Source organism: Camellia sinensis, chromosome 4, assembly GCF_055761805.1.
Source record: "Camellia sinensis isolate YWXY chromosome 4, ASM5576180v1, whole genome shotgun sequence".
Taxonomy (NCBI): Eukaryota; Viridiplantae; Streptophyta; class Magnoliopsida; order Ericales; family Theaceae; genus Camellia; species Camellia sinensis.
Window position 1 is genome coordinate 177334375 of NC_138964.1, and position 27950 is coordinate 177362324.

Below are 27950 nucleotides of genomic sequence, written 5' to 3' on the forward strand. Positions count from 1 at the left end.
GTCATTATAGTGGGGTGGTTGGCTATTATACTGGGCGGCTCTGTTTTCGGGGTCTTTCCTCTTGTCTCTAGGGATCGGATTTTTAGGGGTGGGCTCTTGCCGAGCGGTCAGGGAATCTTCAGCATTCATGTATTTCTGAGCTTTGGAGAGTAGGGCTGCCATGGTGGTTGGAGGGTTTTTGGAGAGGGAGAAAAGGAAATCCGACGACCGCAAGTCGGCCATGAAGGCGGTGAGGATGACCTTGTCGTCATTCTCCGCTACTTGAAGGGCCTCGGTATTGAAGCGGGTGACGAAGCTGCAGAGCGACTCTCCCTCGGTCTGACGAATGTTTAGGAGTTGGGTGGCTGGGCGTCTCTGACGCTGGGCCCCGATGAAGTGGCTCAGGAAAGAGTCACTGAGGTGTTGGAAGGTAGAGACGGAGTCCGCCGGTAACTGGCTAAACCACAATCGAGCTGATCCCTTTAGTGTCACTGGAAAGGCTCGGCACATGATCTCGTCAGGGAAAGCATGGAGGATCATGAGGGTGCGGTAGGTTTCCAGATGGTCGACTGGGTCCGTCGTGCCATCGAAGGAGTCAATGGTAGGCATTTTGAACTTGGCGGGCAGCCGTTTGTCGCGGATGGAGGCAACAAAAGGCGAGTTGGCGGTGGCTGAGGGCTTGTGCTAGATGTTCTGGATGACCCCTTGTAGTTTGAGTTTCATGGCTCGGAGTTCTGCGTCCTAGAGGGGAATGTTGTCGCCATGGTCGGTCAATGGGGGCTGAACACTGCTGGCTTCCCCCTCAGGGGCTAGTGGCACGACCGGCGGGCGTGGAGGCGGGGGTGGTAGGCTCATATTTGGAGGAGGAGGGGGTTGTAAACCTTCTGGGTTGGAGAGGTTGGGGGGAGGGGGTTGTGGAGCAGTGTGGTCGGGGGTTCTCTCTTGGTTGTGTGGAATGTCTAGAGGTGGAGCAGAGAGGTTTCTTGGGTACAAAGCATTGATCAGGGCCTGGTTTTGCTCGGCCATGCGGTTAATACTGTTAGTAAGTTCGATGATGTACTGTGGTGGGTTTTTTTGGATGGGAAGGGTCTGTTTGATGATCGGTGGTATTATGGTGGGAGGCCATGGACCTAGTCGTGACCATACACCTGGACGGGTGAGAGGAAAAAGGTAATAGTGAGAAAGGAGGGCTCCGGCGATAGCGAATACAACTAGCGCACGAATAAGCCACAAGATTCCCACAGACGGCGCCAACTGATGATGCTAACCGTCCCGGGTGGATGGGTCGGGCTGGTCCAGGCTCTTCAAGCTCCGGTTTGGGGTGGTGATTTCGTCAAATGACCTGCATGCAAGTCCAAAGGGGAACGGGGCAGTCCCCCAGTGGACCCTCCGGCGTGAGAATTAGTAGAGGAGGAAGGAAATGTAGAGAGATAGAGATGGAGAGATAAAAAACTTAACCTTTTTCTTGTCTTCCTATTCTTGCTTATATCCTTTGGTAATCATTTCAATGTCCCTCGCGATGTGCCCTCTTCCGCCGAAAGCCTGTGCCGTAGCTTACCTTGTTCAGGGCGAGGGGGCTCTGTTCCGACGGGGAGGTTTTGTCGTAATAAATGCTGTGATGGGATGCATTAATGGTGATGTGTTGTGGTAATAACTCTGCAGATCTTTGTCTGCTGATGTGGCCCGTGTTCCACCTGCCATGTGCCCGAATGCCATTGGCCCCCCATGTCTAGATGGCCTCCAGCTGTCCTGGGCTTTGCCAACCGGGTTATGCTATTGGTCCTAAGTGATGGGTTCGGGGTGGTTTGCTGTGGGCCGTATGCCTCGTGGGCCTATCCATGTCAAGATTTATTAATTTTACATGATTTTATCTGGTGGATAGAAATAATTTGTAAAAATTTTAAAATATTTTTTTGACAATTATATTTGTGAAATTAATTTATATTTTATCCATGGCATCTTCAATTATCCTTATTTAGAGTAAGATTCAAAATTTAATATTAAATATGTCACAATTGAAAATTAAAATATAGGAACTATTAATATAATGTATTCTTCTTTTTAAAAAAAATTTAGTAAAAAAAAAAAAAACAAAAAACCGCTTGCCAAACAGGCCATGAATTGCACTTATGTGATATTTTTTTCAATAATATTTGAGAGCTCTTTATTTCAATAATATTTGAGAGCTCTAATGCAACTTTAATGATGTGAAGAGTATCCGGTGGGGCTCACACTTCTTTTTCTTCCACCTCACTAGTGCTCCATTTAGAACTCTTAAATTAAATGTATGTATCATTACTCTATTTTTTTTTTCCAAAATTGTTTGAAACTTTTAAACCAGAAGCTCTAGAAATAAATCCCACCTCAGATTTGATGTTTTGACTTGTAATATTATATTTTTTTATAGGGTATGGCTTCTGTCTAGTCCGAGATCGGATTGGACCGTGCTGTTGGGTCTGTGGGGGCCCACCATGGGTCTCGTTTTGATAATTTGAACCGTTCGATGTGTAGAACTCTTCGAGTACTATATGTCTGTAAAAAATCACGTTGATCGGATATCGATAGCTATGTGATGAAAACAATTTTTTTGTCAACCATTAATTTGTTTACCGTCCAATTTTTTTAATACGAAATTGATATGATCATATAGTTATCGATATCCGATCAACGTGATTTTTATAACCATATAGTACTCAACGAGTTCTACACATTGAATGGTTCAAATTATCAAAACGAGACCCGTAATAAACCTTCACAAACCTAATAATACGATCTAATCTGATTCCAAACTAAATAGAAGCCATACAATTTTTTTTATATATATTGTCACATTATTAGAATTCACATTAAAACTCTAAGGGTTGGTTTGGGGTGTCTTAAAAAAATGTATTTTTTATCTTTTTATAAAAAAATATACAGAAAAATAGAGAGGTAATGTGATGAAAAAAAGATAAACAAATAAAAAGATAGATTATATAGTGTATCTCAAACCAACCTAAGGCCAAGTTTGGGAAGACTAAATAAGTGCACTTTTTGACTTTTTATGAAATATGGGTTAGATTTGGGTTTGATTTGGGTTGGGTTTAAAGTGATGTGTTAGAAAAGTGATGTGACTTAAATGAGATGATATGATTTAAATAAGATAATGACTTTTTGAATTTTTTTTTGAAAGTTGTCAAACTTAGGGCTAGTTTGGCATGTACTAAATAAGCCAAAAAGTCACTATCTTATTTAAGTCACATCATCTTATTTAAATCACATCACCTCTCTAGCACATCACATCAAACCCAACCCAAACCCAACCCAAATCCACCAATAAGTCAAAAAGTACACCTTTTTAGAACATCCCAAACCAACCCTTATGTCTTCTATCATTGTTTTTTTTTTTCTTCTCTAGGGAGCACTTTCTTATTACTTTATTTTATGCGTGTATGTGTAGATATTTATATATAATATTTAAATATTAAACCTCCGTACTCTGACAACGACCACTGAGGCATGGTGGCACATGCCTCCTGTCATATCATTTGCAAATGGACGGTCCCGATTCTCAGGTACGGATCTCCCAACGGCCCCGATTGGAATTTCCCCTAAACCTTTCACCGATAGAGAGAGAAAGACTGAGCTCTCGATTCCTCTCCCTCTCTACTGCTACCAGGTCGAGCTTGGTCGGGGCCATTATAAAAGAGAGAACCCCTCTCTCTGTGCCTTTCTCTCTCTCCACACTCTCTCTCTATCTTCATCGACAGCGATTGGCCACGAAAAGCTCCACTTTCATTCATGGCGGTCTTGAAGGACGCGCGGAGCTCTGAGCTCGGCTGATGATGCGAGTTTTTTTTTTTTTTCAAGCTAGGGCTTTGATTTTGCAAAGAAAGTTACTTCTTTTTCTGATGAGCAGGTTGTTGGAGCTGAAATTGGGGGTTTATAATGGGTTTGTGATTTGCGAATTGTAGGGTTTTGGGTTTGGTTTGGTTGGTGTGCCTTTGTGTTTTTCGAATCGGTGGAATGCATGTGAGCTTTTTGACTATGGTGACATGATGGTGTGTGGAGCCCTGATTGAGGAGACGGGGAGTATTTTGAAAACAAAAAAAAGTTGCATTTGAACAACAGTTTAGGGCTCAAGATTATGACTGATACTGCAAAGGGTAGTATTAGCTGAATTTTTTTATGTAGTTTAAACTATTGTTTTTTACTCAAAATCTACTTAAGATATGAAGCTTTCAACATCAGCACTGGGACAGCAAACTCATGAAGGTATCCCTAATCTCTCTCTCTCTTACCCCTTTCTTTGCCCCCTCTTTTTTTTGTGGACTTTTATACATGATTATGTATTTGTCATTTTTCATTTTTTCTGTGTTGAACCATTTATTTGTTCTCGTTAGATTTAGAAAAACAAACCAAAGCAATAGATAACCAACATTTGGGGGTACTTTTATTGAAGGGGAGAAGAAATGTTTGAATTCTGAGCTATGGCATGCGTGTGCTGGTCCTCTGGTGTCCCTACCAACAGTCGGTAGTCGCGTGGTGTACTTCCCTCAGGGTCATAGTGAGCAGGTTTACTCCCCTTAAAATTTAGAATCCCTTTAAATACTTTTATTGAATTTATTCATGAGGAAAACATATGTTATCTGTTAGAAAGTAATCTTAATAACCCCAATTGTAATTGGAAGCCAGGTTGCAGCCACAACTAACAAAGAAGTTGATGCCCATATGCCCAATTATCCCAGCTTGCCACCCCAGTTGATCTGCCAACTACACAATGTTACAATGCATGTGGGTGCTATTGTTTACGTGATTTCTTGTTCACTTATCAACATTTTGCGTAATTGTTGACAATGTTGTATAGACCCTTAAGAAAGAATTGTTTATTTCTGGAATTTCAGGCAGATCTTGAAACAGATGAAGTATATGCTCAAATGACCTTGCAGCCCTTGACACCGGTAGTTTTAAGTTATACTTTAAATTATTTAACTAAGCACTTGACTCTTTGACCAATTTATTGTCTATTCATTGGCAAAAGTAATCTATTTTGGTACTGACACAGCAAGAGCAGAAGGATACATATGTTCCCGTTGAGCTTGGGATACCAAGCAAGCAGCCTACAAATTATTTCTGCAAGACGTTAACAGCAAGTGACACTAGTACTCATGGAGGGTTCTCTGTTCCTCGTCGTGCTGCAGAAAAAGTTTTCCCCCCACTGGTAAATACTAAGCTAATGCATATTACCTGCTCTTCTTTTCTACTAAGCTAATGCATATTACTTTTTCTTGGGTTCATCAGGATTTCTCTCTGCAGCCACCTGCTCAGGAGCTCATTGCAAGGGATCTCCATGATGTTGAGTGGAAGTTTAGGCATATCTTCAGAGGTAGGTGATACTTTTATAGTTGTTTTTGTCAATTGAAAGTAATTTTGCTATTTTACTCTCTCAGAAAACCTCTGAGACAATATTATATAGCTTTTGGATCATATAGAAGGAAATACAGGAAATACTAAGTGAGTGTGCTATTGATTTAGGACAAGTGTGGTGAACACTTTCCTACTATTCTAGTACTGAGTCCAAAACTAATAATATGATGCTGTAGAAAAGTAGGCCTTTGGGCTGATTTTAGTTGATTTTTATGGCTGGAAAGGTGGCTAAAATATAAAGCCTATTAGGGCTTATATATGGTGTAATCACAGGGAAAACATTTGGCAATGAAAGGAAAGGATATTGGGGTATGTTTGGGGTTATTCTGGGTGCTGTGTATATTATCTTGTGTTGGTTTTGTATCTTTTGCATGTTAGGGTTATAGAGTTGAAAAGTTATGATGCTTTAGGGTTGAATAGGGGTTTGCTACTGATATGGTTTTGTGACTCTAGAGGCCAAAAGTTCAAAACATTAGGAGGAAGAAAATCTCTAGCAAAATAACCTGATTCATACAACGATTCATGGGCTCCTCCCACAACTCATGTCCAAAAATCATGCAAATTCCAAAATTCCATTCTTCTACAAAACACTAGAAAATGTATTAGATTGATAACTAACCTAACTAACTATAAAATAAGTCTCTACTAAGACTAGAAACATGACTATGTATGGTTCTAGTAGATCATGCCTCGAAAGCATGTCTACTTTTGATTTTATCTGTGTCGATGGGTGAGGGTGTTATACGATTTTGGGTAGAATTCAACCTCAAAAGCTAACTCAAGAGGTGAGGGTGCCCTCACACTTATATGCTTAATATTATTTTAGTACTTGGGCAATGTGGGACTTCGCTTTACACCCTCCCTCAAGCCCAGCGTGCTTACTCGGTAGCACCTGTGGCATGCAAGCCAGGGACACACACACCCTACCCACCCTTGATTACTCCGGCTCTGATACCATGTAAGATTTTTGAATGATTTCTGTATATTCAAATTGTGAAATAATAAAAAAAGTACATCGAATTTATATAGCAATTCTAGGCCTAAGACTAGCTTGTTTGGGGTGTGCTATATAAACACACTTTTTATCTTTTTAGGGTCACATCACCTCTCTACTTTTTTGCATATCTTTTTGTAAAAAGTCAAAAAGTGCACTTATTTAAATCATCCCAAACAACAATAGGAAACAATAATAATCTTATAATCTAAAATATTCACACAATCTCTCGAATATATACAAATATATACTAATATTCTTCTCACACTCACATCACCCTCCACCTTCTTCCAGTCGTACCATCTGATCGTCATCTAGGATGGGAATCTGAGGAAGATGATCTAAGTCCTAGAGGGAGAATAGAATATGATATTTAGAAGGGATAGTCTAGAGAGAGAAAAATGAAGGGTTTTGTATGAAGACCCAAACAGTTTGTTTATTACTTTTTCCATGGATGTGAAGTTTGACTTTAGTTGCTGTTGTGTATTATGTTAGATTCAGTTTCTCATGTACATGGGGTGGAGAAACATATCTTTTAGTGTCCTGTTGCAAATTGTACCTTCAAATTATTAGCATTTTCTTCTAAATGGAAGAGGATGCATATTTGTCTCTTATTGTGAGCTAGAAATGATCATTTAATTATTTTTTTGGGTTTGTTTACTCTAAAAACCTAGTTATCTGGAAATCAGAACGACTAATTTGTTGGGCCATTTTTTTGTTGTCATCGTCTTTGTGTATGTGTGTGTGTGTATAAGTGTGATGGGATGGTTGCAAGCTTTTGCTTTCCACATCAATCAATTACCTACTAGTAGTGAATTTATGAATTCATCTTTCATTGCTTTATTGAGTACTTTAATTTTGCCTAAAAAGGGGCTCCCATTAAAAGGGAACAATGATACTCAATGCCCCTTGAAATTCTTATGTGCCCACAAAAAAAATTGAAGGGGAGTGGTGATGATGATTGAAAATAGATTATTCAAATTGCTTTTCTAACACATGCTTGAAGCACGTGCAATGTTTATGAACATAGAAATGTAGATGGTCGGTTCTATTATTATGGTATGCCATTGTATGTAATCAAATGATTTATGTTAGGAACTTTGACGAAGTTAGAAAAATTAAAAATTAGAAATTTGGAAAGAATTCTAGCCTTAATGCGAGTCTACTTCATTTATGTGTTTGTATGTCGTGTGTATGAATGGAGTTTTAGCTAAAATATTCATAGGGTTAGAAGCTGGTTTTGGAAGTTGTTCTAGCTAATTATTTTTGGCCGTGGCCCTACCATGTGTGGGCACTAGGTTAGTTGTCTTTTTCTCTCTCTGTGTCTCTCTCATTTTCATTTATTGTTTTCTTCTCCCTTATATTCTTCTTATTTGTATTTTATTGTGTGATTGTGGAGCTTGAAATTTGAGTGAATTATTTTGGATTTTGTGCATAGCTTGGAGTACAGAGTGTATAGGACTTTGCTTTTTATATTTCTAGCATATACATGGGTTTTCATTATGGTTCTTTTATCTATTAAACTCTTCTACTTATCAAAGCAATTTATTGGATTCACTCTTTTCCAACTCCCTCCAATGGCTTGGGTGAATTTTGGTATCACGATATCATTGATCTTGCTTGTTTTGGAATTATTGAAGTATGTAGGATATATTTGATAATTATTTGACTGATGAAAGTATTTTAGGATGGAAAACCCTTATTATTTGCTCTTCAACAACTTCTTGTGCTCTAAAACACTAGAACGACTTACCTCACAAGAGAAATGACCTACAGGACCCTAGGGATATTGATACGGCGACATGATAAAACTTATAAAAGTAGGATATGGGTATAGGTAGGATACGTTTGTAAAAAATTATTTTTTAAATTATTAATAGTGAATTACACATAAACTCAAGAATGTTGAGAAACCACTCTGTAATTTTATATGCAAAATACTAATCTTTAAGAATTATATATTAGTTTAATCCATTGGCTAATTTATTTTTTAATAGGTTTTACTAATATTTTGTTTCAATATTAAGTCCAATATGCTTACATCACAATATTAGAACAATCCACATGAATTTGTCTGTGTGCTTTTCCCTTTTACACTGGTAAAAAATATTATATATAAGTTTACTTGCTTATTTATTTATTGATATTTAATTCTACTATTATTATATTAATTTGTTAATCTTTACTTTCTATATAGTTATATGGGACATGCACGATACAATAAGGATATGCCAATTTGATGAATTGTATTACCTTTAACTCAATATGTTCTTCTTATCAAAGAACTAAGTAAAGTATTGGAGATATATTATTCTATTTATCCTCACAATTAAGGTAATATTGTATTACTATGCAAGAAATGCTACAATTCTAATTTTGTAAAACAAGTAATATGTGACTTGGAGTAGGGGATAAAAGTAAAAGTAGTCTGTCTAAAATAAATTCATTGCCACAGTCACAACCTTATCTTGAATCTTTTCAGACCTATGTTATCGAACCAAGGGGTACCTAACCCTGTACCTTACGATGATAATGGGATCCGAAATTGTATCAAACAAAAATGTTAGCTTGAAGAACTAAACTTAGTCAAAGTTTTTTATTTTTATTTTAATATCTCAATCATAGTTCCTAATAATCTTGAAGTTATGGGTTCAAGTCTCGGGGCAACCACTCTGTACTATGCCAAAGGTTAGGTGTGTACCCAATCTTTCCCCTCCCAAACACACATTAATGTGTACTAATTGGGTGTTGTTTTTTGTTGTTTATCTCAATCATAGTTCCTTTTTTTTTTCTCTTTTTTTTTTTTCTGTTGTTGCTGTGATAAGTATTTATTAATTAAAGTGCATATAAGCTTTAATATAAAGAATGTAATTGAAATAGGGTAATTTTTGTCCCTGCCCAATCAAATCACATTTAAGGAACAATCAATTTTTGGAATCAATGAAATAATATTACTAGTATCCTCCACTGGAGAAGGGGCTGATATTTCCAGTTTCTCATTGAACCCGTTCAAAATCATGGAACTTGATAGCTTTGCCTTCTGCAGAATTTCTCTTTAATCACTTCAAGTGAACTTTTAATCAAATCTCCATCTTCCAATATAGGTGAATTTACAAAATATTTGTCTTCAAACATTCGTCTTGACTAGATCAAGGTTTCTAATCAATACATCAGCAACTTAAAATTCCAAAACAATTTCTGAAAGTCTCTCTCTCTCTCTCTCTCTCTCTCTCATATTTTTGATAAGTAAGACTTGGAAATGCATATCTCTACCTCAATCTCCCCATTTGTTGGTTGTAGGAGATACCCAAAAAATTCAATTTCTTACTTTAATATTTCTGAGTAAAGCTTCCCTAATACTTGTGATGTACATCAATTTCTTTCCAAAGATCAAACTGTGGTACTCAAAATTAATTTGGTTTGCTCTACATTAATTTTGAGTACCTCAATGGAAAGAAGGTTTACTCTACGAAAGTTGATGTATTGAATATTAGGATTCTTGAAGGGAAAAAGTTTTCCAAAGCCTTATGATCACATATTAGAAAAAGAAGTGCATAGATGCTTTGTGTAACCTTGAGATATTACTGGCTTATTGAGATGCTTCATCTATTATTAGGTCAGCAAATTAATTTGATAGAGCTCTACCTATGTTTGTAATTGAGGGAATGGCCCTGTTATCAGAACTTTTCACACCTACATGGTTGATGATTTCATATTACCGTGTGATGAGATATTCTTTGATGCAGAGTACGTGCTGACATGTTTTCTTTTGGCCTCATTATGCAGGACAGCCCAAACGGCATCTTCTTACTACAGGGTGGAGCGTGTTTGTTAGTGCCAAGAGACTTGTAGCTGGAGATTCTGTTCTTTTTATCTGGTATTTTGTTCTGTATTCATCATTTTCAATTTGTTGTCTGTGAATTGCTGATTGGCCATTTGTTTACATTATCTAAATTCTTTATTAACAGGAATGAAAAAAATCAGCTCCTACTGGGAATTCGCCGCGCTATTCGACCGCAAACTGTGATGCCATCATCTGTTTTATCTAGTGATAGCATGCACATTGGACTACTTGCAGCTGCAGCTCATGCTGCTGCTACTAATAGCTGTTTCACTATTTTTTATAACCCAAGGTGGCAATCATTATTCAAATCTTTTTAGATATTTTTTATCCTTAAATCCCTATTTACACATTCATCTTATTCAGGGCTAGTCCATCTGAATTTGTCATACCCCTTGCAAAATATGTTAAGGCGGTATATCATACCCGGGTTTCTGTTGGGATGCGTTTCCGGATGCTTTTTGAAACTGAAGAATCAAGTGTTCGCAGGTAATGTAGTGATTATTCTTCAAAACTTGTTTTTTGAGTTGATACTATGTGACTTTCTTGCATTTGCTAAGGAAACTAATTGGTATAATGATTAGTTTTTTTTCTTTTTTCTTTTCTGTCAATGGGATTCTAGCATTGCATCTTAATTTCACTGCATTTCCTTTGGCTTATAACTCCTGGGTTGGTTAATTAGCTGTGGTGGACGTAAGTTATAGGAGGGAAGAAAAATATTCGTGATGCCTGGTGCAGTATGCCATGCATGTCTTGCTATTCAGAGACAGGTGACATGTAATTACCCCGTCTTTTGGTGTGGGATAGTACTTTGACAGGTTATTGTGTGATCAGAACCTTCAAACTGCCATTTCATGCTTAGGTTACTATTTGTTATAGTGAATATGCTCAGGTAGTCAGTTTGCCTATGGGGCTGAGTTTCCAAGCCGCTTAATGTCAGGACTAGTTTGCTCATGTTCCTTTTGTCTTAGCACCCCCTCCTCTTTCTGTGAGTCTCTGGTGGGTTTGCCCATGTCCAGTGCAAAAACATCCTACCTATCTTTTAATGGTGTGACACTTACTGGGCGCTGCTTGTGCATCAGATGTTCTTACTTGGGGGGGCTTTGTTTCTTATATGTGGATGGTTTCCATTATCCAGATACATGGGTACGATAACTGGCATTGGTGACCTCGATTCTGTTCGTTGGCCAAATTCTCATTGGCGATCTGTCAAGGTAAATACTCATACTGCATGCACTTTTCTTATATTGGTATGGAGTATTGCGCTCATGTTGTCCACAATTTCATTAGATACCTAGATATTCTATTACTCAAATGCATTTTGCATGTGGCTTTTAAGCATGTAATTGCTTCTGCAGTGATATCTCTATAAAATAGATTAATGTCAATTCAAAAAATGCAGTTAAATAGTACTTAGTCAGTTCTTCAGTTTGCTTTTTTTTTTTTTTTGTTGTTTTGACTTTCTTCTAATACTATAAATAAGGTGTAGAGCCTTTACACATGAAGAATATAGGATGACTCAAACTGGTTTGTTTGGTTGAGTTACATGTTTCCTTTATTTTTCTTTTTTTCCCCAAATGGAGTTTAAGGTGGGATGAGAGCTTCCCTTCACTGTTGATCTGCACGTTTTCATTTGTTTTTTTTTTTTTTTTTTTTTTTTTTTTTTTCCGTTTTTGTGCCTTTTTTGAAAACAGTTTTCAAAAAACAAAAAAACAAAATTAGCTTAGTATTGTATCTTAAGTTGTTTTATTCAAACTTATAATTAGTTTCACTTGTGTGTAATTGATAGACACGTGTGTTTAAGCGATAGACATGTGAGTCCTCTAAGTATCCAAAGAGTGTCAGGGTCTTTAGAAAAAAATAAAAAATAAGACACGTTTTGAAGAGTGTCGGACACGTGTTGGGAAAGTGTCCAAAGAGTGTTGGTATCCGACATAGACATGACATAGATACGTCACCTTCTTAGAATAGCAATTGTTACGTGAATGATGTCTTTATGTTTGAAGTTATAGAATATATTGCTTTAAATTTGACAAGTAATAATTTTATAAAAAATATAAATTTTTAATGCGTGACACACGTATTGTGTCTTACATTTTTTCAAACTTGTCTTGTCATGTCTTGTGTCGATGTCTATGCTACCTAGGGTTTGGAGTTGGAAATGGAGTACTCAATTGGGTGCAAAAAGGGGGTGAGGGAAGGGTAACCCCGCCCCACCCTGATTATATATCTTATTGAACTATTACAAAATACCAATTACTTTTTTTAATACATTTTCATAATGCTTGATCATATAATTATCTTTAGTGTTTTCTTCTCTTCTATCCACATCTCTTCTCTTTTTACCTTTACTTTGCAATCTCACTACATATCAATGCCAATCAAATTTCAGAATTGTGTACTTTGACCTTACAAGTCATTTGTCATCTTTGTCTATAACGATTCACAAGATGACAAACGACTTGTGAGCAGGGTGAGGGTGTCATTTGCCATGCTTGATCAAAATTGTGTACTTCTCCCATCTTGGGTAGTGAACATTGCCCCAAACCCCGGATTTTTATAGCCCAAGATGACAAATGACTTGTAAGGTCAAAGCTTAGTTGCAGGAATCGTCCAACTAGGTGGCGATTCTGAGTAAGAATCGCGATTCCGCGTTTCTTAGAGAGAAACGTGTAGGAATCGCGTTTCTGTGCAAAGAGAAACGCGATTCAGTCCAAGACGGGGTCGTAAAGGGGAAAGAGAGAGAGAGAGAGAGAGAGAGAGAGAGAGAGACCCTAGCCTTCCATGTCGAAATGAGAGGAAGAAGGGTTTTTCAGAGAAACTTACAGTGAACAATGGTAGGGTTTCTCAGACACATCTTCGATTCAGTCAACGAAGATAGCCTTCGATCTCTGTTACATCTCCTCTGATCTGGTCACGATCTCCGCTGATCTGGTCACGATCTCCTCTTCACTCTCTGTCTTCATCTCTCTCGACCTCCTCTTCTGTCTCTCTGTCTTCATTTCTCTCGATCTCCTCTGATCTGGTCGTCTTTTTCTTCTTCTTCTTCCTCTCTCTCTCTCTCTCTCTCTCTCTCTTTCGTCGATCAGATCTGTCCCCTCCCGTTTGTAACTAATGAGTATAATAAATAATATAATTATAATATAATTTGTTATATAATAAATAATATAATTTGTTATATTTAAATAATATAATTATAATATAATTCTTTATATAATAAATAATATAATTTGTTATATAATAAATCTAATTAAATCATATATAATAAAAAAATTTAATAAAATTTATAAAATAAATCATCTAATTTTTTATTAATTATTTTAACATATTTTATTATTCCTTATTTGTTATATTTTTTTATTTATAATATATATATCAATTAAAAATAAAAAAATAAATTAACAATAACATATTATTTAAAAAATATAATAAATAAATAAAATAATTAATGTGTATTATAAAAAATATTTATGAAAAAACTTCTAATCTGTATTAATATATATATATATATATATATTGAATAATGCTTGGGACCCCCTTTTGGGGGTCACCCCCTCACCCTCTTTGCCACGTGGCGGGTGGTGATTGGAGGAGCAGGAAAAAAAAGAAAAAGAAAAAGAAAAAGAAAATGTAACCAATGAGAGAGAGGGGGTCAAAGGGGGTGGGGGGAAAAGGGGGATGAATCATTGTTGATATATATTACCGCTCCCCGAGGCGCTCCCAACCTAATAAACTTCTATCCGCTCCTGCTTCCCCGCTCCCGCTTCCCCTCTCCCGCACCCGCTCCCGCTCCCGCTCCCGCTCCCGCTCCCGCTTCGTGCAATTAAGGGTCAAAGTACACAATTTTGAAAGTTGATTGGCATTGAGCAGGGTGGGGTGTCATTTGTCATGCTTGATCAAAATTGTGTACTTCTCTAGGGCTTGGGGCAATGTTTACTAAGTAGGGTGGGGGTGTGAACCCATACTCACCTTGTTGCCGTCCTAGTTGTGTCCTGCATTTTTTTTTTTGAAAATTGTTGAGTTGGTATTGATGTCGGATGATTGATGAGAATGGAGTAGTTGAAAGAAAGAAAATAAAATATAAGAAAGCCAAGAAAAAAAAAAAAATAAAATTCTCTGATCATTATGTCCAAAGTTTAACTCAATCCTCATTTGCATAGTTTGCAAAACCTATTACATATTCAGAGATATCCAAGGAAACCACAATTAAAATTACCAAATTCAAAACTCGACAAATCAAAAAGACGTTAATGCCAATATTAGTTATTAAATCCTTAATTTTTAATATATGTTCATCCAATTTCTTCACGATCCCCATCAGGTATGTTCATAACGTGTCGTATCCATGTTGTTTTTTGCACTTGTGGTTCTTTGTTCAAGGCATTCAGCGGGTTGAGGCGAGAAACTGCGCAATCGCCTTTTTTGCTCACTTTTTTGACATATGTTCTTATCAGCTCTTTAGCCACCTTAGTCCTTTTACAATCTTTGATTTTTTGGAGCAAGTGAAATCATTAAAATGGTTAAGGATTGGATAGAAGTGTCTTGTACTCATTTGTGGATGATGCTTTCCCCCTCTTGTAATGGCAATCCTGGATTTTAAAATTGTTCTCGCTACCTTAAATTGTATTATGTACCAGCAATTGATCCCCAGGCAATGCATGGGTCACAAAATAATTCTTAATTTATATTAGCAAATATGTATGAATTATTATTTTTCCTGTGTAATTATAGATAATACATATCATGTGCACTATAATATTGTTGTTATATGTTTATGATTATTCTATTTAATTTAATTTCACTTAAAATGTAAATTAAATTTTTTTTTTCTTTTTTTCTCAATGTGAAATAGATATCTATATATCATGAACAATAAATCAGCTTATCTTGATCGCAAAAAATCTGTCATAGGGCGACTATTATATTCATAATAATTTTTTCTCATAGTAAATTAGGCATTTTATTTTGTAATGGGATGTAAATCATTTTATGATAAAAAAAAATACTTTATTTAAATCAACGAATATAAATACATAAGAATACTATAACCTTGAGACAACTTGAACTCATGACCTCAATTGTTGTAAAATTGCCCCGTAAAACTAACAAATGTCATTCAAAAAATTATAATATCCTTCATGAATCATAATACAAATCATGTTAAATAAATATTTTTTTATCCAAATAAAGAGAAATGTGATAAACCTTTTGAACAAAGATCCGCTATAAAAAAGTAATTTGAAAGAACCTGTGGACTCCTCTCCTTAATTACTAATAATTATTTGGAAGCCAGTTGAAAACTTTTATTTGTTAATTTTAGTCATAACAGTTTATATGAAATAAAAGAATTAACTCACTCTTTAATAGAGGCTGATTGATAATTAATCAAAAGTATTACTAATCACCAAAATTGACTTCATATAATTTAGCTATTTACTTGAAAATATAAAAGAATCTCATGTTTTAAGACAGCAACATTTAAATTGTGTCTATTTTGTTTCATTTCTTACTTATATTACTGTTCACCAAAATATTTGCTACATTTAGTAAAACTATTAAATAAGTTAAATTTATTAAATACATAATTGATTTGACAAATTTACATAAATTTTGTTTATGCCATTGTCTAATATTACATATTAACTATGGCATGAAAATATCATGATTGGAGTTAGAATTGTCATTACTTTTAAGGTGAAGGGAAAAAAAATGTATACACTTTTTACATATTTTAATTGAACTTAAAAGACCATTAATCCCATTAATATTACACTCGTATTTCTTTTAGCTCATCTATGAGATCAAGTTTGTGGACAAATTTTAAACGCAATAACTATCATGACTTGGGGGGTAGTGCCTACCACCCTTGCCTATGATTGAAAAATGTTTAGGTTTTGAGGTTACTTACTTTCTCATAATTACAAAGTGATAAAGAATAAATCATTTTATTCAATTTATTTATAATTGAGAACATAGACATTTGTTATCCCAGTTAGGCAACCCAAGAGGGGGGGTGAATTGGGTTATTAAAAATTTCACAATATTAAATATAACACAATATTCAGAATTTGAATAAATAAAAACAAACAGAATAATAATTATCAGTATAAAAGTAGAAGAGATAGAGAGAGAAAATCAAACACTGCGATTTATAGTGGTTCGGCATGCCAGGCCTACGTCCACTCCCCAAGGAACCTCCTTGAGAATTTCTTTACTATCAATTGAATAAATACACCACCAAGCTTGTGGATTTGGCACAGGACTTACTCTTATCTATTGAGCCTCACTCAACAATAAATGCCTTACCCTTACAAAATCTCTCACAAAAATAAGGAATAAGAATAAGTGGTAATTGAACCCACTTTTACAATAATTCTCTCACAAAGAATAGATATGAAAGTGTAAGAACAAAAACTAGACTTAGATCTGAAAGTGAAAGAGCAGAATACTCAGAATTTTGGAGCTCACAGAAATATTTTCTCTTCAAGTTCTTGATTTTTCTCCACATCCAACACTTCTATTTATACACAAAAATATGCCCGTTGGACACTCCTTGCTGACGTCATGGCTTACATAAGCACGCTCCTGATGTCATGGCTTACATAAGCACGCTCCTGATGTCATGGCTTACCTAAGCACACTCCTGATGTCATCGTTTACATAAGCACACTCATTGATTTTGAATAGTCAGCAAAAGATAAAAAATAAGACTGATTTTTTCTTTTTGTTTTATCAAACATGGAGCCATCATTTTTGTAGACAATTTAATACAAAGTTCACAACTTTCAAACAAACAAATAATTTTCTCCATCTAGTTTATAATATATATATATATATACACATATATATAACTCCATCTTTTTCTTCTTGTTTGATTATAATATAATATAATCAATGTAATGTAAAAAATTTAATAGCGCACGTGATGGATTCTGCATATAATGTTATATAAGTTCTAATCAAAATTTTGCATACAGAAAAATCTCTAGAAATAATATTTATGATGGATCTGAAAATATATGTCATCTTTAAAATATTGTATATGTTGTAAAGATTTGAAACTAAATATTTTACCACTCCATATTAATTTTGTCAAAATAAGACAACCCATAAATATCAAATTTGTCAAAATAATACAACCAATCAATTATTTTTGTCAAAATAATATAATTAATCGATTTGTCAAAAGATGAATAGTAATTAACCCTATTTTTCAAAAAGTGAATAGTAAAGTTTTTGAAAATATTTCAAATAATCATTTTTGTCAAAATAATATAATTAATCGATTTGTCAAAAGATGAATAGTAATTAACCCTATTTTTCAAAAAGTGAATAGTAAAGTTTTTGAAAATATTTAAAATAATATTTAACATATATATTTTAAAAAGATAATATTATTTTATTTAAATAATATTTAACAAATATATATATTTTAAAAAGATAATAATTTGTGTCAAATAATATGTATATTAACTAATATATTTTAGACATCATCAAAATTAAATAATATGATTAACAATTAAATTTGCATAAAAAAATATTTTTTTTAAAAAAATAATGAGTTTTTGTAAAGCTACCATTTTCTCAATAGTAGGTAGTATTTTGCAGTTTTTCGATATAAAGTTCAAGAGCTAAATTTTTTTTTCTAAAGAAATCTTATGTGGTTAAATTATGTGATAATTTAATTGGATTTTTTTTTTTGTTGTAGTTTTTTGATATAAATTTTAAGAGTTTAAATTTTATTTTCTAAAGGAATCTTACGTAGTTAAATTACATGATAAGCAAGTTAAAAAAAATCGTAAGATTGTAGCAATGAATCAACAAATTATTTAATGTTAAAAAATTTCAAATTAGATGAATGTTTATATATACTCCATTTTAAGAGGGTTGGATGAAAGTCGTGTGGTCTGGGAGATATACTTATTTGAATTAAAAAATTATTATAAGAGAGAGAGGGGGATGGTTGGGGGAGGAGGAAAGAGAGAATTAATTGAATTTAATGATTTCAATTGCATTTTGAAAAATTTTAGTGATTTAAAAAATTAATTAGTCACTTAAAGATATCTCTTTTCAAAGTAGGACTTATATAATATGTAGGAAACTCAATATGTTAACTAATTTACGGAGTGCGCCAACTAAATACCCGTGTGATGTAGCATTTTAAAATATGAGAGAATATAAAATGCCACGTAGATGCAATTTAAGAGAATAAAAATAGGGGTAAACTCTACTTTATATGCTAAGTATAGATTTTGTATGAAAAAAGTATAGATTTTGTATGAAGATAAATATGCCTAAAAGAAGCATCAGGTTAATGTGTTTGAAGAAGCCTTGAGCTATATTACTAGTTTCTCTTCTTTTTTCTTAATGTATAAATAATAAAATGTAATAATTCCCCACCCCTAACTATTCAAAAAACTTAGACACTAACAAGCAAGAACGCTTCTAAAGTTTGTGTCCATGTCTGACACTGGCACTCTTCAAATACTTTTGACATTTGTTGGACACTTCCAAATCTGTCTTATAATTAGTATTTTTTTATTTATTTAAGTCCCAACCATGCTTCAGACACTCGGGGACACATGTCCATCATTTAGATATATATGAAATACATTGTAAGTTTGCATAAAATAACTCAAAAGGGTACAATGATTAAAATTTAAAATATATATATATATACATCTATTCCTATTAATTTCTTCTCCTTTAAACTTTAGGAATTTATGTTATGTTATTCCTATTAATTTCTTCTCCTTTAAATTTTTGGAATTTATTTTATGTTGCATTTTTTTTTATTATATTTGAATGAAATATAATAAATATATAAAATCATATATTTCGTGTATCCCCCACTTGTTGTGTCCTGTATTTTTTGAAAATTAAAGTGTCCATATTTGTGTTTCTTAGCTTGCAGTTTGGTAAGTAATAATTTTATTGTTGAGGGAAAAAATCACGTCTTGAAGGTGAATACTCCTTAACAAATAAGACACTCAACAAAAACATTTAGTGACAAACAAACACTCTATCCTATTTATCAAAAAAAAAAAAAAAACACTCTATCCTGTCATTGCACAGGATAATTGATTAAGAGATTATGCTACCAGCAGGAATTCCATTAGCAACTCTTCCCATTTTGGAAACAAGAACAAAAATGACCATCTCCTACATGTTACAGGATTTTTGTAAATATATTCCTGGCCAAAAGTGCTTTTAATGCTATACAACGATAATTTTATACCATTAAACAGCCTATGATTTCATTCCTTCATGATGATCCACATGATGCACAAAGGAATCAAAAGTTATTTTGGCAACCAATAATTTTATTTGAAAATTCTCATTTTGGCAATTTGTTACTTTATTCTGGAGCTGTTTATAGGTTGCTCATAGGTTATGACATGAGATTTTTCGATTGAGGTTGTAAGGTGTCCTTGGATTTATATTAGAAGCCACATTAAGGTGTTTTTTTGGAGTTAAAGTAAGCCAGTTTATTTCTGTTCTCATTTGAATTTCAGGAAATAATTTTCAGGAAATAATCTTGATGAAGCTTGTTTACTTGTCTGCATATTTTGTTTAAAATCTGGACTAGAGGCTGGATGTATGAGGCAGCCACACAGTTTGACCAAGAATATTTATACACATTTATATATATGTATATATTTTATGTACACTACAACTATATGTATTCAGAGATAGAGGTAAAGATAGCCAAAAGGAACCTTAGGTTAGAATGATAATTTCCGTACATGCCTACTTAGGTTTAAAGGTCTTTGTAATTCTATGGACGTTGAGCCCTCTCATTTTAGGGTTCTAGTTGAAGGTTAGGTTCCCTAAGGTTTGGTTTTTCCAAGTAAGGGAGGATCCATCAACTGACATTGAGGAAGAGCTGAAGGTCAGATTCTATGTGAGGCACATCTACAACTCTTGATTCATTGTTTCCGACTCTTATGGGGTGATTGAAATTGTAATTTTAACCGCAATTTTCATCATATATGTTGATTTTTTATCCTTTTATATTGTTTAAAGAATTAGAAATGAATATATTTGTGAAATAGTAGGAGTAACACCTATTGAAAATAAGTTGAGAGATGTTAGGCGGGGGAGAAGACTTGAATTGACTTGGTATGCAATAGTAAAAAAGGATGGAAGTTTATTTAATTTAATTGAGCTTATGTAGCCTTTGACCTAGCAAAAAAAGGTTCATGTAGCTAACCACCACTTGATTTGGCACAAAGCTTGGTTTGGTTTATATTGTTTAGTGAACGGGTTGCAATCCCTGTCTCTCAAAATGTTGTGGACCAAACTAAGGATGTATTTGTTAAATATAGAAATTAGAGTACATAGAATCTTTTGATTTTTAGTATTATGTATATAATCTGTGATTGTGTCAATCACTAATTTAGTATTATTTCCTTATTTATATCGTTTCCTAAATTATATCATGAATCTATTATATATACATAGCCTCTACCTCATTCATGGCTAAGCAAAATAATTCTTTTTATTCTTTTTGGTATCAGAGCTATGTTAAGTACCTAATAATTTTCTTTACCGGTGGGGCTGCAGCCCGCCCAACCCATTCCATTGCCATATTTTCAACCCATTCCATTGCCATATTTTCTTTCAGTATTACTTGTGGTGATCTCTTCCTCTATCTCTTCCTCTATCCACTAGTTTATTCATATCCCAAATATTTTTATCATAAGTTATGTGGTGCCACGCTTCCTGGTTCAACATCCAGTTCTCTACATTAGTCCGACACGATCCCTTTAAACTGTCTCGACATTGATTCCAGTTAGTCTTTACAACAGTCCGGCATGATCTCATAAACTGTCCCGATGTTGATTTCGGTTAGTTCCTACAACGGTCCGACATGACCCCATAAATTGTCCCGACATTGATTCCGGTTAATTCCTACAACAGTCTAGCATGACCCCGTAAACTGTCCCGACATTGATTCCGGTCAGTTCTTACAACGGTCCGGCATGACCCCTTTAAACTGTTCCAACATTGATTCTGGTCAGTTTAGTCCCCTTTTTTTCCCCCTTTCTAGGGCATGGTGTTGATGTACTAAGTACTTTTTGGCATTTTTTATTTAGTAGACTACCGGATATGTTCAGTAGCATTTATTTGGACTAGCTGTTGAGTTTTTTCCGGCTTTGGTGCTGATGTATTAAGCACTTTTTGGCTTTTTTTATTTAGTGGACTACTAGATTTGTTCGGTAGCATTTATTTGGACTAGTTGTTAAGTTTTTTCTGGCTTCTTTTAGTATCCATTGCCAAGCTGAGATTGTTGAATATCTTCACACCAGTTTGAAGGGGAGTGTTGAATATAAAAATTAGAGTACATAGAATCTTTTTATTTTTAGTATTATGTATATAATCTGTGATTGTGTCAATCACTGATTTAGGCAAGTTTGGCATCTTTAATAAAAGTCAAAAAGTCAAAAAATCACTATCCTATTTAAGTCACATCACTTCTCTACCACATCACTTCAAACCCAACTCATATTTCATAAAAAGTCAAAAAGTGCACTTATTTAGAATATCACAAACAACCCCTTAATATTATTTCCTTATTTATATCGTTTCTTAAATTGTATCATGAATCTATTATATATACATAGCCTCTACCTCATTCACGGGTAAGTAAAATAATTCTTTTCATACTTTTGTATTTCGTTGGCATTCTTTTTCTGGGCGCTAGTGCAGTGATTGCCATAATTGGGGTAATATCATAATCCTATATTGTGGCATGTTTACCATGACTGTAGAGTCTTGTTCCTCTAAAATCTGGATCAGGTCTAGCATAGATGACATAATTTCATAGAAACTCTTCATTTCCCCTTACTGCAGTGCACCACTATTACTAAAGATTTTATCCATTAGGCCTGTAAAACCTCAGGTACAAAGGCTGCTTTTTATGCCTTGAAGGTTTCAATCTATCCTTCTATCTACAATACTAGATGCAGACTTTTTTGGTACGAAATATTAAAATTCAGCATTTTTATTTTTTTTAATCTTTATTTTTTTATTGTACTTTATTTCTTCTTATTGTAAGCATTGCCAATAGCAGCAAGGAAAATTATTTTCAGTATCATAATAGGATGTGTCGAAAGTCTGTTTCTTTACTTGTTATTAATTCCCTTATCTTTTTTCTATTCATTTTTCTTTCAATGTAGGTTGGCTGGGACGAGTCGACTGCAGGTGAGAGGCAGCCACGGGTATCGTTATGGGAAATTGAGCCTTTGACTACTTTTCCCATGTATCCATCACTCTTTCCTCTCAGGCTGAAACGCCCATGGTATCCTGGAGCCTCATCTTTTCAAGGTACATGTTATGCTTGACTGATTAGGCTAACATTTGTCTCCCCCTTTTCTTGTCCACATAGTGGACGATGCATAATTTTCCAAGATGGGTGGAACCATGTGATGGTGCTGCATATAAGTTTGGTGTAGTCAATCTAAGTGATCTTTAGTTTAGGTTAAGAGTTTTAAGTTCATCCTCTTGCGCTCATTTGTCCAGCCTTGTGTATCAAAAAGCCTTGCTAAAGTTATTGAGTGATTTGATTTGTGTGAGCTCTAGAAATATTGTTAGTAGTAGTTGGTTTTAATGTGTCATCTTGTTGTCAGTTTCTTCTTTCTTCCATGTTCTCTTAGTTTTTGTTGTTTGATAAAAGATAAATCTTACTGTGTGACTCATTATGACATTTTCTTATAAATAATGGTTGAGATCCTCAACTAGTCACTCAGAGAAGCTCTTGAGCTCAATGGAAATGCATCTCCCAAGGTCTTGTTCATTTCTTGCATTTTTTTGTTTTTAGTGTGGGTAATGGCGAGAATATTCAGTTTTGGGAGGGTGTTTGAAAGGGTAAGGCTTCTTTTGATCTTTTATTCTCTCACTTGTATCATTTATCTCGGTCTCATTTGCTTCAATGGCTGCTTCTCATTTGGCCCCGATCTTTAGAACTTCAATTTGTTTAGAAATCTCAATGATTGAAAAGTCAATTAATTAGCCTCTTTGTTATTCATTCTTGATATGTTTCTTTGAGACGAATGTGGTTGACCAGAGAATTTGTGCCATCCATTTCTCGGGTGTGTTTCTTGTAAGTCATTCTTTGATCAACTTATTGATAATCCAGATACACCACAGTTCGATTTTCAGACATAGAATGCATATGTGCCCCTTCAGGTTGAAGTAGTTCCATTGTCTTTGAAAAGCTCAATACTAATGATGTGTTCCCGAAAAGGAGATCAAATTACATCTTATCTCCTCACTAATGCTCCTTATTGGTCAAAGATTCAGCTTCAGAATTGGCAGTGTAACAACTGAGTACTCTAAAAGCTTAAGCTGATAGATATGTAAACTTTCCTTTCTTTTTTTCCTTTTTTTTTTAGAAACTGATATCATCAAGATACCCTTTCAAGTGGGCTAACTCTTCCTCAGAAGTGGGCAAAACAGTTGTTTGTATTATATTAGTTGAGGACTAACGGAAGGGTTGCTTGCTCTTATACCATGTTACTGGCACACAATGGGAGAGAATTATGTTCTGTTAATGAAGGAAATGACCAAAAAAGATACAATGGTTGCCTTTCTAATTGTCTAGATAACAATGAATGTGGTTAACAAATATATCTATTGGGCTGCGCTATACATTTTATAGCCCTATCGTCCTAATGCTGTCAATGTGGTTAATGCATAGGTTAGTAGTAGCTAATTAAACAGTGTTCAGGTTAGAAGTAATCTCCCAATGGCAATTTTATCTTATTCTAGCCTCTAGGATTCATGTAGCTAACCCTACTTGAGTGGGACACAACACAAGGCTTGGTTGGGTTTAATGATGGAGAGGTCTACTTGGGCCTATTATTTTTGGTATCTTCAACATTGAAGGCTCTTTTATTCTTCACTTGTTCTTGATACTAAAACCGAAAGGTATACCTGAGAAAGTCGCAAGCTATGGTATAGTAGCCTCTTCAGGCAAGTCTCTCTCTCTCTCTCTCTCTCAAGAAAAATTCTTTCCTCTGCTAATTTTACAGATAGCAGAGAAGGAGCAGTTAATGGCATGACGTGGTTTAGAGGAGAAACTGGAGAGCAGGGACTTCAATCCATTAATTTTCAGAATGTTGGTATGTTTCCCTGGACTCAGCAGAGAGTGGATGCATCCTTTGTCAGAAATGACCTTAATCAGCAGTACCAAGCCATGTTGGCGGCTGGTTTGCAGAATATAGGAGGTGGGGATTCTCTGAAACAGCAATATTTGCAGTTGCAGCAACCTTTCCAATATCTTCCTCATCCGGGCAGCCAAAATCCATTGTTGCATCAACAGCAGCAAGTGATTCAGCCACCAAATCCTTTGCATATTCTTCAAGCTCAGACTCAAATGCTACCAGAGAACCTGCCTAGGCATATGCAGCAACAAGTCTGCAATCAACCAGAGGAACAGCGACAGCAACATACCTATCAGGATGCGTTTCTGATTCAAAGTGACCAGCTCCAGCATAGGCAGCAGCAGCCTAATGTTCCATCTCCTTCATTTTCAAAAACAGACTTTGCAGATTCAAACCCTAAATTTTCGACATCTGTTGCTCCTTGCATACAAAATATGCTGGGCTCGCTGTGCACTGAAGGAAGTGGCAATCTTTTCAATTTCTCGAGAACTGGTCAGTCCATGCTCAGTGAGCCATCCCAACAACCATGGGTGTCGAAGTTTACGCATTCACAGGTCAATACTTCTGCCAACTCAGCGTTACTTCCACCATATCCTGGGAAAGAGGCTGCTGTCGAGCAGGAAAATTGTAGCTTGGATGCTCAGAATCATGCTCTTTTTGGTGCTAATATCGACTCTGGATTCCTCCTCCCCACCACACTTTCCAATATTGGTACTTCTTCAGTTAATGCTGTTGTGTCCTCAATGCCATTAGGGGCTTCTGGGTTTCAGAGTTCTTTGTTTGGTATGCAAGACTCTTCGGAGTTGTTGCACAGTGCAGCACAAGTTGACCCATCAACCCCTACCCGTAATACATTTGTCAAGGTGCGAACCAGAGGGTGCATTGTGTAATTTGTCAACACTTTTGAGTATTGGGTGGATGATGTTTGTGTTTGTGCAGGTTTACAAGTCGGGATCGGTTGGACGGTCACTGGACATCTCTCGGTTCAGCAGCTACAATGAGCTGCGAGAGGAGCTGGGTCAGATGTTTGGAATTGAGGGGTTGCTGAAAGACCCTCAGAGATCAGGCTGGCAGCTTGTATTCGTTGACAGGGAGGACGATGTGCTTCTCCTTGGAGACGGCCCATGGGAGTAAGTACTCTGTTACAGTATTAACTAGCCTGATATATACTTTCTATGTGGTGTGTACTTCTTAACCATCGCTTCCTTTTTTCCGGACAATATGCGCTGTCTTTAACAACGCCATAGGATATCTGGATGATGTGGAAATTCAGTTGTCAGTCTGCCTGGTAGGTCGTTTTGCACGCCAAAAACAAAGAATTAAACTACATCTTAATTCTGTAGAATAATGGGAGTTCCGGTATTGATCCACAAGGACTAAAAGACTAAGGCCTTGTTTGGGAAGAGGGTTGGGCTAAAATAGCCCACTAAAAGACAAAATAGGCTAAAATAGCCAATAAGACAAAAATGTCACATTCAACCTATAATCATTTCATTTTTTCTCTCACAGCCATTAAATCAACTACAAAAAAAAGCCAATCAACTTTCCAAACACAACTTTTTTGAGCCAGGCTAAAATAGTCAAAAAGCCAAATAGCCAACTTCCCAAACAAGGCCTATGTTGTGTATTAGTTTCAGATTAATTCCTAAATTAATTCGAAAGTAAAAGAGGAGAATTTTGTGTGAGCTTAATTAAATTAAACAAATAAAATCTAATTGAAGTGGTATCAATCAGATAGAAGGGACCTAGTGTTTCGAATCCACTCTAACCTTGTAATCAATGAGTTGTGTCAGTCTAGGGATTTATATTCAATTTAACTATGATCCATTATTAACTACAAGTCCCAACAATATTTAATTGTTGTTTAATGATTGGCATAGACTATCCAATACTAGCACGGCTCGTCTCACGGCACGACTCGTCTTTCCTAGCATAGACTATCTTAACCGAGCAAAAGCAAAACAATGAAAACCATTGTATAAGCATGCAATTAGAATCACAGAAACTAAGAACATATGTTGAGTAAAAATATTCAAAATAGATTTTTTTTTATTTTTTATTTTTCCAGATTCAAAACAGATTAATAATATAGAACAGTCTTAATCTTATACAACTGTTGAACCAATACTAAAAATCCTAAGCTAAATACAAAACATTGTTACTTGATTAGAATTTCATCCAAATCCTAAAAGGAGCTCCTTAGTCATGCATGTCTTTTTAGCCTCCGCTTTCTCTCTCTAAAATCATGAACAACCCTAATAATGAATAGGGTTTTGTATTTATAGACATTAGGAGCCTTTTAAGTAATACCCAAGAGGTTAGAATTCCTCAAAATAAAAGAAAATTCAAATAGAATTATTCCCAACTTTTTAGGCTCATCTTGTGGGCCTGTTTTGACCTAGTAAAAGTCAAAATTGGAAAATTCATATTTCACACAAAACCATAGCGCTTTAAGTTATATTTTCAATGCTGCTTTGAAATCGGACGAGAGAGATACATCCAAAATACTGAAGGCTGTGCAGAGTGACTCCTATAGCAGGATTGCAACAATTCTTTTCTGTCTTCAAACCTCTTGGGTTGGGCTTATATTGGTTGATTCAATTATTTACATCTCCCGAACCTTTAAAATTGGGTTGGACCTTGGCTCTTGGGCTTCAAATACTTCAAATAAAGTCAATTTTATCTCACAAGCCTTGGTGACCTACACATATACAAACTCGTTAAAACTGTCAAGTAACAATAATCGAAGGACTAACAATTGTATTTTAAAGGACCTAAATGTGTACATTTTGGAACCTATCACTGCCTTGTCTCCGTGTTGTTATGATTAGCTTAATCCTTTTTGCTTATTCCCAACACTTGGAAAAATTCACTTGCAGGTTTATCTGAGTAGTACTATTTCTGTTGTGGTGTGGAAAATGATAAAGATTTTGAGGTGATTTCATCTGCATGGTGCATACAAGCGTGGCACTATACTTATTTTCTGTGAACGTGTTTCTTGTTCATGTGCAGGGCATTTGTAAATAATGTCTGGTACATCAAGATACTTTCACCCGAGGATGTGCTGAAACTGGGGAAACAAGAAGTTGAATCCTTTAGCCACAACACTGGCGAAAGGGATGAATACCAGTGGGAGTGATGCTTGAGACCTTGTTTCTGGAATACCCTCTGTAGGCTTCCATGAGTATTGAGAACGACTAATAGTGAATTGCAATCTTCCAAAGTCGGTTTGCTTCAAGACTTATTGCCTTTTGGTTCTATCTATGCAGTTATTCTGGATTTGCTACTTTTGGATTGTGCAGCCGCTACGTTTGCCATGCATTGGCATATGTGATACTTTGTACAATCTGTTAATGCTTAATGTAGTTATTTTGATGAAGGATCGGTTCCATGGATTATGTATATGCATATCAGACTTAGATTGAAGAATTAGATGATGAGGAACGTGTCTAGCTACTCTAAAAGTTTAGACCTTGAAACTATGCCATCAAATTATATTGTGGATCTGCTGCTAAGTTCCACTGCTCTTTACGACTCCATTCGTTTTATTTTTATTTTTGCA

At 35.2% G+C, this 27950-nt stretch overlaps 1 protein-coding gene across 2 annotated transcripts; it reads left to right on the top strand.

Annotated features, from left to right (window-relative positions):
* Positions 1-3391: 3391 nt before the first annotated feature.
* On the top strand, positions 3392-27925 carry LOC114291146 (auxin response factor 8). 2 transcript variants are annotated; one of them, XM_028235200.2, is made up of 14 exons: positions 3392-4233; positions 4421-4533; positions 4654-4752; positions 4863-4919; positions 5024-5179; positions 5260-5344; positions 10166-10256; positions 10348-10512; positions 10587-10709; positions 11359-11434; positions 22403-22550; positions 24257-25251; positions 25328-25518; positions 27401-27925. In XM_028235200.2, the coding sequence occupies exons 1-14, from the start codon at positions 4191-4193 to the stop codon at positions 27525-27527; spliced, it is 2469 nt and encodes an 822-aa protein (XP_028091001.2). In that variant the 5' UTR covers positions 3392-4190; the 3' UTR covers positions 27528-27925. The 2 variants fall into 2 exon arrangements, with proteins under 2 accessions (XP_028091001.2, XP_082723124.1); XM_082866998.1 differs by having other exon boundaries at positions 3705-4233; positions 4362-4533.
* Positions 27926-27950: the final 25 nt, after the last annotated feature.